Source organism: Styela clava, chromosome 9 (assembly GCF_964204865.1).
Source record: "Styela clava chromosome 9, kaStyClav1.hap1.2, whole genome shotgun sequence".
In the NCBI taxonomy this organism is placed as follows: domain Eukaryota; kingdom Metazoa; phylum Chordata; class Ascidiacea; order Stolidobranchia; family Styelidae; genus Styela; species Styela clava.
In genome coordinates this window covers 16,052,266-16,065,380 of record NC_135258.1, presented here as the reverse complement: position 1 = coordinate 16,065,380, position 13,115 = coordinate 16,052,266, and the positions used below count along the sequence as shown (strand labels likewise).

Genomic DNA, 13,115 nt, shown 5'->3' with positions numbered 1-13,115 from the left:
ATCGCCTGTCGCCTTTGCGGCTTGATGACATTGACATCTCTGGCCTGAAGTTTCTGAACACTATTAGTTCATATTGGAAGCGAAAATAGCGTTCTATTGCAAAAAAAGGTATAAGAAAGGATTTTTATGCTCGCCCGTTTTTTGTACGAAAAAACTAGCTCTCATTTTTTGCTTGGAATTGAACGTGCACTTCTATTTATTGAGGTGAAAGGGAATCGCTTACTTTAGTCGAGCAATTAGAAATTTCATTGGGGATTCTTATTCCTATGCCGTCGTTAATACGATTTCCCGACTTGCGTGCAGTATTGGACATTATATCAAATAGCATCAGTTCAACAAGGTCATAACAAAAATTTTCTTCAACTTCTGGTTCAATTCTGCTGTTGAAATATGCGGCTATAAAAGGGGTAGCATGATCAGCACAAAAACGTATAAAATCTGTTGATGATGCGGACTGTTCCAATGCATGATCAGAATATTCATCATAAAAGGGAATGAACTATCGTTTGCTGTTTATCGATGATCATAAAAATCACAAAAAGCAATGACTTTTGATACAGAAATACAAGATACTCGCAATTCGAAGCATGGGGAAGGAAGATTCGAAGTGCTAAGCTCTACGGGGGAGTGGATTCTGGACCAACATCGGTTCTCTACATTCGGACTTGTGCTTCAATTTCGTTCTTGGTTTTTTAAATGAATATTACTGTAGCAGGCTCAACAGTAAAGCGTTGTGGAAATAAGTTGTTGTGGTGGTAAAATATCCGGAGTCTGAGCTACAACTACTTTCCTTCGCCTTTTTTCATTAGTAACCAAAATCCAATTCCTCAAGATGCGTATTGAAGGGTATAGGAAGCCGTAATTTAACGACGTACACATGGGTACGACGAGGAGTCCGGCAATTTTCCCAACATAGTAAAACCTAAAAGAGTATTCATATTTTGTAGCAGCATACTCGAACTACACATGCTTCTGGCGATTCATTCAAATTTTTCAAACCATTCGGTTTTTTTAGTGTTTTCTGCGAAATTAGTTTTATGAATGACACCCACCACGCGTTTTTACAAGTCATAGTTGCGGAATTTAAAAAATATGTTTTGAAACCTTATAAAAGTACACTGTAAGTATTCTCTGGTCTCCCAAAAACATTGCAAAATAATTCATGATTTATTTTATGATATCCGTTTTCTTAACGATTCGATGGAAAATATAAGAATTATTGCTGAGGTTAAAAATCTTGAAGTTCTGTTCGGTGATTCCTCAAGCTCGTCGACAGCGTGATGTAAGTTTATTAATTCTTTTATATGATTGTTATTGAATTGCTGTCTCCATATTGAAAGATACTTTATTGCCTGCTTGCAGATATTCTAAAAATCAATAGAAAATAAACGTTAAAATGTATCTGTTTTCGTTACCCGACAATGCTTTACAATACGTGAGTTTTAGGATTACTTTGGACTTTGAAAAGGACTGATATCAGGCAATATTGAATTTTAATCATTATAGAAATATAGATCTGAACAGCCCGTTAGAAATAAAGTTAGCAAAATTTTGAATCAAAATACCAAGCTTACAAGAGATACTGCCATTTTAAGTATAAGTGAAAATACTATATACTGAAAAGAGATTGGCCCAGTAGTTCAAGAGAAAAGCAGTTTCAGTTCCATGAACAACAAATAATGTTCAGTAAAACAATTAATATGTCCAACGCGTGTCTAGTAACGCCGGATGAACAAGTTTTACCTGATTCGTACGGTCTATTTCTTTATCGCAGGTAACAGCTCCTGATTTCTTGTGTTGTGACTTCTTTTTTTCAGAAAGAGATTTGCTTCGCCATTTCCCATTTGTGACGTCATTACCGCGGCATAATGATTTCGTTCCGTCGAGAATAGTGAGAAGTCCGCCCCAACGTTCACCGATTTCGGTGGATAAAGTCAGAAAACAAAAATCTGCTATCAATGAAGTGACGAGGTCATATTGCTCCATATATAAAAGAGTCCTGATTATTTCTTTATGAAATAATCTCTTTCGTGGTCCGGTGTCACAATAATCCTAGAAATTATTAATATTATTAGAACACGGATATCAGCGGTAAAACACACACACAGGCGTTATAACGATATAGTAATCACACCTCAACTTTTATCTAGAAAAGGTTCTGAAGAACCTGCCAACAACATTTACGGGACTATTTGACACAGTATGGTCTTGGTTACGGTGCAGGTCATGGAGTTTGAATTCAAGATAATACAATTATGATACTAACATAGTCCCAACCAATGGCCTGGCTTCTAAGCCATTTTATCTTTTATAATTTAGTTTTTTTCGGGGTTGTGGTCAAGTGAAAGGCAGCCAAGAAGAAGGCCATTTATATGAATACATCCAAACGGCGGATTTTATCAACAGACATGTACGAAAAAAACACCAGTACACTCAAGTCCTACATACCTTGTATCTTTCTAAGAACAGTGAAAGTTTATCCCGCGTTTCCCGCTTTGAATCATCTTTCATCCCTCGACATACTCTGGTAATATAGTTTTCTCCAAATTGTAGGTTCGAGCCAAAAATCGTCCAGTCATCCACATGCTCCAGAAGTTTCTCTCGGAATGATGCATAGTCATATTTGAGGGATCCAACTTTAAAACAAATGAAACTAATGTTAAACTTCAAAGCAATATAAATAAATGTATTTTACATGAAAGAAGTAGACAGTAATTTTACCTGGTTCTATGATGTTTTCAACTAGCTCAGAAACGGAAATTCTTCCCTCCATTCCGTCGTAGCATTGATCTGTATCGAACACTCGAACACATTTTGTATGGATTAAACCTGAAATATGTATTGTGTACGTTTAAGTCCAGTAGCAATGACTTTCAGACATGATTGTTTAGTATGGAGTCAAGTAGATATGCTGATATTTTAAAATTTTCAGTGGTTTGTAATCGTTAAATTCCCAATATATTTAGAAGTTATAGTTGATATCGTTTGCAAGAGATGCCTTTTACACCACTGGACCACATCAAACTAAATGAGGAAATTTAAAAAAAATTTCAACCTAAAATGAGACTTTTGTTATTATCGTCCCATATTTCACCCTAATACTATAATTTCAAACGATACGAACTGTCCCCGTACAATAGAACATGAAATACCGGCTGCCCTGTGATTCATATAAACTGTCATATTTATCAACAGTGTTCTTTATCTTACCGACTTTTCCTTGAGAGACTCCGACGTACCACTCCTTATAGTGATTCGTTCCATGCGCCCACAGTGTATTCATGCTCAATATCGGCATAATATCGGACTGTGAATACTGGGCAAGGTGTGGCGCGATTCCTGAAACACTGGAAAGTAATGGAAACGGTTAATATTCGGTATTCTTTTTGTACTACCATCAGGAGTTATATAAAATATTTGGTGTATTTTTTAATTCAATGATAGATAATGATCAATATTTATAGAGGTTTACCAAACTTATGCCAAAGGTAAACGAGGATTGGATTTGTTGTTAGATTACGTCATTCGTTTGGAATATAAGAGCGATACATTGAACTCCCGAATTGTCGGCCATACCAATATGATGTCACGCGATATTTTAAAAGACAAATTGCGTTGCATTGGCGGAATCGAATGTATTGCCATAATCGATTTGTATTGGTAAAGGGATGAGAGGCGCTGGTTTGCCATACGATTAAGCCATAATATCCTTTAGTTTGCTCATATTATTAATTAATAAATATATTTATGAAAAATTATAACATATCGAGCCCATATTCAAAAAAATGAGTCGAACAGTACAAGATTGGAAAATGGAAACCACTGCCGACAGGAACGTTTTACCTTGTACAACTAAAGGAAAATATCCAGGACTTGGCTCAAAATAAAAAGAAATCAGCAGTACCTTTTACTTCTCGTTCTAGAAGTTATTGCAACTGCCACTCGTGTGATTGAGATTCTCCTGTCAGCTCCGGGAATCTTAGAAATTGGTTGTAATTTTGTTTTGGCTTCACGCTGAGCTTCATGCCACAAGTACATGTAATCTTGTACGCGACCACCTTGGATCGATTTCGGTGGAGCTGAACAAATAGTTCTCTTCCAACGTTTGATAGGTGTGGAACATGAAGACGCACGTTTAGGGACAACAAAACATATTTCGTTGAGAATGTTTTTACTATGAACACCTACAATGCTTAGAGTTAATTTATCTTTGTGATTATTTTGTTTTTCGCAACTATAATTCAAACTGGAGTCACTTTCTGACGAATTGCGTTCTCGTAGTGGACGTTTTACTTCTTTGGGATACTTTATCGTAAACAAGCGATTTATTCGTGACTTTGTCCTAATTTCATTTTCTCCTATCAAATCGTCTTCATCCTGCAGACATGACGCAACAATTGCCGATGATGATGGTTCTGGTTGTATAAGTATTTGAATTTCTTGGGGCTTCTGTAACGCGACTTGATAGGACGACCATAAATGCATGAACATATTTCTGAATTAAAACAAAACAAAGGATTACGTGAGTTACTTATTAATGTCAAAGTTGGTGAGAATCTAGCTGTAAATAATCATGGATTCAAACCAGATAACTAGAGCGATAATTTAAAAATCTTAATCTAACGATATTAGGAGACAAATGAAACATTATTAATGTGAATTCCTACTTGCTGCTTTTCTTTATCCATAACGTAGGAGGTGAAGTACTTGCTGATGATATTGAAACACAACATGTTGAAGCCTGGTGAGGACGTTTTGGCCCATAAATTCCGACCCAAAACGTTTTGGTGCTGATTTTGTCCCACACAGAGATAGATGGCTCGGTCAACAGCGCACCTTTAGACAGCTTAACAACCGGTACCAAACACATGCTTCCTCCATTTCCTAGCAGAAGAAAAACGGTTAGAATAGACAATAAAGACAGCACCAACCAAGTAGAATACCGTGAGAAAATTACGTCTGATGCTTTGTGTGATTTTTACGATCATAGCGGGACAGCAGGATGACAGTTTCGATTGCTAATGCTGAGTAACCAATAAATAATTTTACGAGATTGTGTGAAATTGACGCTGTTTGCCTCCCCACTATTACTTTTCTATTTTTACTAGATAAACTGTTACCTGGGTATGAATTTTTCAATCTACCTTTGAGAGTTTTATCAAAATGCATGAAATATGTTTATAGAAATTAACCTAGAAATAAATTTCTCCAGAAAAATTATATATATATATCTTTCTTACCTGGAATCCTTGTCATTTGATCTGTTATGTCGGGAGAAATTGAAACTTGCAAAGTGTTTCCATAATGATAATACGACCCCTTGATTTCTTTAAACTCCCCATCAGTAGAATTTGATCGAAGACAAGTAAATTCACAAATTGTTGAATCATTCTGTAAGAAAAAAAGGAATTTGTTATAAGTTTCAACAATAACACACGATTGTCAGATTTATAGGTTGAAAAAACAGTGTTAACGTATTCAGAATCATATTTTGAGAATATTTTATATTTGATATTGTCATATTTCATAATCGTTTTACCCTACAATGATTTTGATATACTTTGCATTATCTTTGTATCTACTTTATAAATAAGTTGCAAACACAAAAAATGGTTTTGGATTAAAATTGTTATAATACAATGATAATTAATTGGATAGTGTAATAAAAAACATTTTTTAATTTTTTTCAAATTTTGTAAGATAATCTATCTGACTGCACGTAAGCTGTTATGCGCTTGTTGATATTCTGAAAATGCCTTCATAATTTCAATTTGTGGGAAAATTTTCAGCAACAATTCATATTTTTGTTATGATACTCCCTACTTCTATAATTTTCAGTCGCACGCATGGCGTCATACATATGGCTACAGCAATTGACTTAAATTGGAAATTCGTTCTTTCGGTATACCTCAAAGCTTAACCTTTTTGTAAGATGAATCTAATGGCCCAAAAATACGTACACAGGCCATTGGAGAAGAAAATTATTTCTCTACTTGACAAAGTCATATGCTCTTTGGAGTTGTATTTAGTCTGCAAAACTATGGCAACTTTGACATTTAGACTAGCACGTTTTATATTTAAACATTTAAATATAAATGGACAATTGACGGAAAGGTTAAAATTGTATCATATTATTTCCGTTACGACCTATTTTAGTACAAGGTCATGATTTGACAATTAAGAATTACACGTACTTGGGCAATTTAGATAATAGCCCTAATTGAGACGACGAAATTTACAACTTCTATGGGGATATTATCCTATTTAAATCAAGGGTAATTTGGTCGAACTACAGACATTGCGTCAGATATCGTATATATTTCACAACAAAGACTAAATTGAACGAATCACTTCAAAAATTGACCGTTTCCATTACGCGTAATTTTAGGCGAGTAAGTGTGTTTGCCTTAAAGTCACTCCTAAAAAGCTCTAAAATATATAAATTACACCAATCCGAGGTTCTATGGTTTACCACGCATAGATGATTTAAAAGCAAAAAGCACACCAAGTGAATATACCACGCTTGGTCGTACAAGAATGAATCATAACATGAGCGTAAGCACGTCAGAAATTTAAACAAAAAGGCTTGGGTGAAAAAGGGGCATTTTCTATTACAATTATAGTTTAGATGTATATATAAAAGTAGGCAAATACTACCACTAGTCCAGAGCAAACAAAAATAATATGAAACAAAACAAACTAAGTGGCTTACCTCGACTGAAGATTTCACAATAGCGTTAACGTCGATTTGCAACACCGCTCCAGAAGACATAATTCCATAATTCCCATAGTCTACGCGCACCATAGGTCCTACGATTATTCTAGTATCGTTATTCAAATGGTCAGGTGGGTCTTCCAGCCCGATGAAAACTCTACCGTCAATGTCGTCTTCGGGCTTGCTATTTCCTGCACTATTTTTAATAGTCCTATGCAAGTCCAAAGTTGACATGCTTTTTTGCTTTAATAAATGCTTCTCTGTGTCGTTGAGTTTCAAATTTGGAAGGAAGTGCAAGCTAGTACCAGATCCGGGTATTTGAACTACTCCGCCTTCAGCACCAACTTCAGCCCAAGCGTCATATACGCGTGAGTTTGGCAAACAAGGTGACGATTGAAACAAACTAGAACCGTTCGAAGGTGTGGAACTACCGTCAGAATTATGTGATGGGTCTGTCGAAGATGACTTTGCGAAGTCGAGTATGTCTAAATCCGGGGAAATTTCGTCTGCGGCTACGTAATAGCTTTTTCGTTTTGGTGATTGAGAATTACGAGTCGGAGAATTTTGTGTTTTGTTGTTGTATCTCATGTTGTAATTAGCAGTGGCGGATTTGTTCGTCTCACATTTTTCTGAATTTTCAAATGAAGCGATACAAGAAATTGGTCGTTGCAGATTTCGCGACAATCCACTTTTGCTCGTTTGCCCGATTTTTGAGCGAATATGTACTGAGTAAGTGCTTCTATCCGCGACTGATTCACGACACGGAGCGTCTTGTTCTGTTTTCGTATGTGGAATTGAATTTGTTGCATTCAGCACATTAGTGCGCTTCGTCTGATTGGCATCATTCCGAGGTGGACGGTCGAAAACAAAGACGTCATTTGATGCCACTTCACCAGAAGAAACATCAAAAATGTCGTCATCAATTGGAAACGCGTAGTATCCATCAATCCCAGAGTCAGTAGAACAACTTGTAGACTGTTTCTTCCAATTCTGAAGTACTTTTCTTATGAACGACAAGTTTACTTTCGATTTCATAAAGGTGTTTGCTAAAAATATTTGACATCGCGAATCACCGCGAGGCAGCTTCATATCGGTATTATTGTTGAAAGGTAATATCGAACTTGATTTTGAATCCGAGTCTTCCGAAAACACATCATCAAATCCAGCATTTCTGATAACGTGACATGCCGTCGGCGCTTCACCAACGTTGTCGTCTAACGCCAGGGTTTCGAATGTGAAGGTTTTATGCTTTGGTTCCGCTGCCGTTACGCACCTGAAATAAATTTAGCGTGAGAATTGTAATGTTTAGTACAAAATTATTCGCACCCGTAGGATCGGACAAAGGTGTGTCGGCGTTACGGTATGTGAAAAATAATATTCGATTTTGTCCAAAAGGGTGAACTCGACGTGCTCGGATGAATAACAGACACAGACTTGTTATTTTTGGAAACTCATGCGTCATAACTCCACAACGACATAAAGTTTTGTACCCAGAAGGATAAAGCAATGTTCAATGTAATAGGCACTATTCGACACTATTATTTTCATACTGGGGTAAATATGGTCCTCGAATGAATCAATCTTATTTATCTGTTTAGTCCATTGACATGTGTAATCAATGTGACTTTATGATCAGCCCAAGCTCGAGTAAGTAATTTCGTTTTGTTACAAGACTTAATTTTAGTAAACAAACTTGACATGACAAATGACTTTGAATCAAAATTGAAAAATTATTTTCGACTTGGTGGCGTCTCACACGATTGAGCAAATATATATGAGGTTAATGAAACATTGAAAACCAAGTGAAAGTTTTAAAAATATGATGCTATTCTAATTGCTGCGCATGTGATAATTATCATTTATCACATAAAGGTTGGAATTAAAAAACTGTTTACCCCTATCGTCAAAAAATTTCAAGAAATTTCAGTCTAAACTGAAACGTGAGCTATATAGGTGGTGTGGATAGATTCATGAGATTACTCCAAAACATAATTAATGGGTTCAAAAATACCTCCTTCGCGCTGTGAATAACTCGAACGTTTTGGCATTTGATATTTGTGCATTCAACAGTGAATTACCCCACCCCTAGGCTAAATTATCGAATATAACATTCTCCCTACTTTCATAATTGGAACATACGTCAGAATGGATTCTTTGTGAATTACAGTTATTAATTTTTAAATTAACTAAATAGTACTCATAAAAAATATACGTAAATTTAATCGTATTTTGCATGTGATTCAAATTTTACTGCTTTGTCTATATAATCAACTGATATCCACACGCTAGTATGATTTGATAGATATAATTGATGAACTTCCAATTATATGATTTTAATCGATTGTAAAATTAGGTATCTGACGTTTTAAATTGCTATGCTGTAATGTACAGAAAATGTATTTGTGCTGATATTGGAATTCCCGAGAGTTAATATTTGTTAATACCAAATAATTTGAGTCGGGCCACAAAATTGGTGTTCCCGAAGTATGTGCACTAAGATGGCGCACCATCTGAACACAGTATGTGTACCAGGTCAGGGTTCAGGTTGTGCGCTATCTTGTTGCACATACTTCCGGAGCGTCCGAAATTTAAGGTATGATATATTTTTCCATGTTAGGGCATGTCATAGTTTCATTAGGATTTATTTTGAAATCTGTTACAATTCATAAGATTCAATAAAACGAAATACATCGAAACATGATAATTGCCAAATAGCAAGCATAACAATGTTTGCCTAAAATAAAAGATTCGAGAAAAGCACACAACTTACCAGAGAGATGTCGATTGTTGGAAATCATCTTCTTTTTCGGAACTTTCAAGCCGTGATAAATCTTTAACATCCTGTAAACGAAATTGAAATATTATAAAGGCAATAAGATTTATCTAGTTGTTCAGCACCATAACGGCCGTAAGTGGTTATAATTTTACATTAGTAAATGTAAAGCGCCCAGAAAAACTGATATCTTCGCACGAAAGGTTTTGTAAAATATAAATAAATAGTCACCTTATGCACCCCTTTCTTTAACTTCATTTTAAGTGGATGACAGTCCAATGGATGGTTTTTATAATACTGCACAGCAATTTCAAGTTCCCGATGTGAAGACGCTGGAACAATGTAGTGGATGAAACAATCATCATTCTCTTTCAAACTTATGATGTAATCAGCTGCGGTGAAAAATGTTTCAGTTAGTCCAAAATGAATCGCTCAAAATGTTACGTAATGCATTTTTGAGGCCCAGACGCTCGGTATGCTGTTAGTCATGAATTAATAAAGATTTTAAAAGATCCGATCTTTGTTATAAGATACGTTCGAATGCCACGGGAAAAGGATTCCAAGCTTTTGGTATGAATCCGAATATTTTCTGCCGTAAGTTCGGGGTCTGTTTTCATTGGAACCATACAAGGCGTATATAAGTATCTATCGGTCTGTATATCAGACCGTAAATTTTGACGAAGTTATTTCATTCAAACTTTCAGTTCGAACGTATGGAATGCATTTCGACCAATCAAAGCGTCGATTAACAGACGCTGGGAGCATTCATTGTCATAATATTATACACAAAATAATCTGTCTCACGGTACAGGTATAATTCCAACAAAATCTAGATGTCCGTATCATAATACAACAGAAAATCTTATTATATGCATATAATAGCATGAGATATTTGTATGCTAAATATAGAATAACAATCATACCTTGATTTTTGCAAATCTTCCAAAACAAAAACCCGCCAATATCATGTTTTTTAAGTGCTAATTCCGCCGATTTGTGATTTTTCAATAATCCGTGATAAAAATGTTTTAAATCTGTAAACATGGTGCTATTGATAGTCTTTGACAAAATGTTGTACAGTATTAGTAAAACAGTCCAAAAAATATTCTCACGCTTCATTGAGATTCATTCTAAGATTTAATAACGACCATTTTCTCAGTATAGCTGCAATAAATGACAATAAAAATACAAATTATACAGTCGCAAACAATTTATCAAAACTTATGACTAAGCTATGATGATGTGAGACAAACCATCATCGATTCGGGCAATTTCAAATACTGGTCGTATTTGCCGACCCATACTTATAGTGGGTACCAATTTTCTTTCTCACGTACCGTAAAATTAAACTGTCCTACATATCAAAATTGAGATATTACTTTTATCTTTCTCTCGGACTCCAGAGCGTCAAGTTGAAATTATTCCCCGTCGTTATTTATTGTCACAAACAGTCGCTTAACCCCATGATGGAGCATAAGGTACAGGACAGTTCAATTTGCGGCGCATATATAATTCATCTTTAACGAAAGGTAGCTTTTCGAAAAGCGTGTTTCATGTGCGCGTCTGCTAACTTATTAACGTGTAAATTAGCTTGGTGAAGCTACTCCTGCACTACGAAAAGTCTTCTCTCGACCTAAACATCTTTCCGGGTATCGCATATACCTTTGTTCGGTGAACAAACTACCATCTTTTAGGACTTGCGTGTTCACAGATATTGGCCATACACTCTACTGAAAATAACCCACTCCCAGTTGCTTACACTGAACAGATCGAATAATTATCTAGTATGGGAAGCAAGAACAATATAAAAGAAAAACAAACATTCTAATGTCGACTGAGGCCACAGCGTAACAGATACCATAACTTATCAGTTTCAAAATGTCTGACTATATCATATCATCCTAAATATTATCTACATAACAAGCCTTATCTCGGACGCGCAGTAACATATGCGTGTCCGGGAGCGTCGATCTGACGACAGGCGGCAATTAAAATCGGCGTGTATAAACAAGCAGCGTATTATTTATCAATAGAAGAAGCGCATTCAAAATTCAATAAATAAATAGGCAACAATAACAATCACGATAACGCAGATAGCAAACGGCTGCAGACAACAAAAGAAAAACGGTAAAAGTTATGAATAATAAATTATTGGAACAGTGGTTCTGCCTTCGGGGTGTAAATATTTTGTTATCCATTTCGCAGGCAAAACATCCTAATCGGCTTGGATATATTTAGTTATCCACAAATACGAAACCGTGACAATTTTTATTGTGTTATTGGTTGTCTAGGGATGTAAGTTTCGAATATTTTATTTTCGAATCGAATTCCAAATCGCAATGTTTCGATTCGAATATTTCTGAAACTGATTCTATTAAGCATAACACCCCATTATCGTTAACTTTCTTTAAATTTGAAAGAACTACAGCATAAATTGTGATTAAATAATAATAATGAACTTGAAAAATAAGTGAAGGTAGTAGAAGAAAACATTGAATTGATGCTTCAACTACATAATATATTAGCGAACATTTTTTTTGTTACATAGAGTCACACTCAGTTATATTTACTTATTACATAAACCTATGTTTGCAAACAATATCGAATGTATAGTGATCCTTTCTTCTAAAAGTAACCTTCAAAATTCATTCAAATGATAAGTGCCAGTGAAATATGCGTTATTACCACTTACGCTGTGATTTAGGAGGAAGAAAATGATAACGAGGGAAACATCGCATGAATATGTTGTTATTAAGGAATAATTTTATTATTATTATAGTGACATTACATAGATAATTTAAAGCTACGTTTATATAATGACATATTTGTAAAACTTTTTACCATTTTGAATAATAATTTTTTTTCAACGAAACCATTGGTTCCTCTAAAGATGTGACCCACATGAAATATAATAATCCCAGAGTGTTAGGCGTTGGCACGCTGTCAACGTAGGGAAAATAAACGCTTTTGGTCGATGACGAGACAACGCCGCTGCGTCGTCTCCCAAATTAATTCGAATAGATGTTAATTCGAATCGCTTCGATATTCTGAAACTTACATTTGTTACTCCATAGGGATGCACCAAGCAACCAACTCAGACGGAAGGTGGCTCAATGTGTGACTTGTGTATAAGATGGGCCACCTGTTAACTGTTGCAACCCTTGTTTTCTTGTCAAATTACAGCAGTTAGAGTGAGAACTCAGTATTTCATTCGAATTTTTTCTCAGCTGTACTAACTATCTAAAAGTTTATATTACTAACTAACGACTATTTAGATCACTGTTTTCTCTGCTTTTTGCTAAGCTATTTGCTAGCTCCAGTCTCCATAACGGGTCACTAGGATCACAACTTATGAAAAGTATTGAAATTATTGTAACGCCTAATCTTGCATCGTAATTGATTAGGCAAAGAAGCTGCTATTATCACAAATTAAATGGTTCATAATATTCCAACCAAATATTTAAGAGACACGATATGTTCAGAACCAATCTGACGACATAAATGAGGTAATTTATAGAGAAAGGCCTCGGGGAGTTTTCTTTACAAATTAAGTTACCTAACTCCGATGGATGATCCCAATAAATAAGGCCAATTTTGTGGCCTGGTAACTTTCTGTGCTAAGGCATG

The 13,115-nt window shown here is 35.4% G+C and overlaps 1 protein-coding gene across 1 annotated transcript; it reads right to left on the bottom strand.

The window, feature by feature from the left end:
- Positions 1 to 1,156: 1,156 nt before the first annotated feature.
- LOC120338764 (SH3 domain-binding protein 4-like) lies at positions 1,157 to 10,657 on the bottom strand. Its single transcript, XM_039406705.2, has 12 exons — positions 10,412 to 10,657; positions 9,720 to 9,880; positions 9,486 to 9,556; positions 6,713 to 7,988; positions 5,241 to 5,391; positions 4,668 to 4,884; positions 3,905 to 4,495; positions 3,211 to 3,347; positions 2,722 to 2,829; positions 2,449 to 2,636; positions 1,744 to 2,052; positions 1,157 to 1,367 (listed from the first exon to the last, which is right to left on the bottom strand). Exons 1-12 carry the CDS (start codon positions 10,605 to 10,607, stop codon positions 1,173 to 1,175), a joined length of 3,600 nt encoding a protein of 1,199 aa, XP_039262639.2. The 5' UTR covers positions 10,608 to 10,657; the 3' UTR covers positions 1,157 to 1,172.
- Positions 10,658 to 13,115: the final 2,458 nt, after the last annotated feature.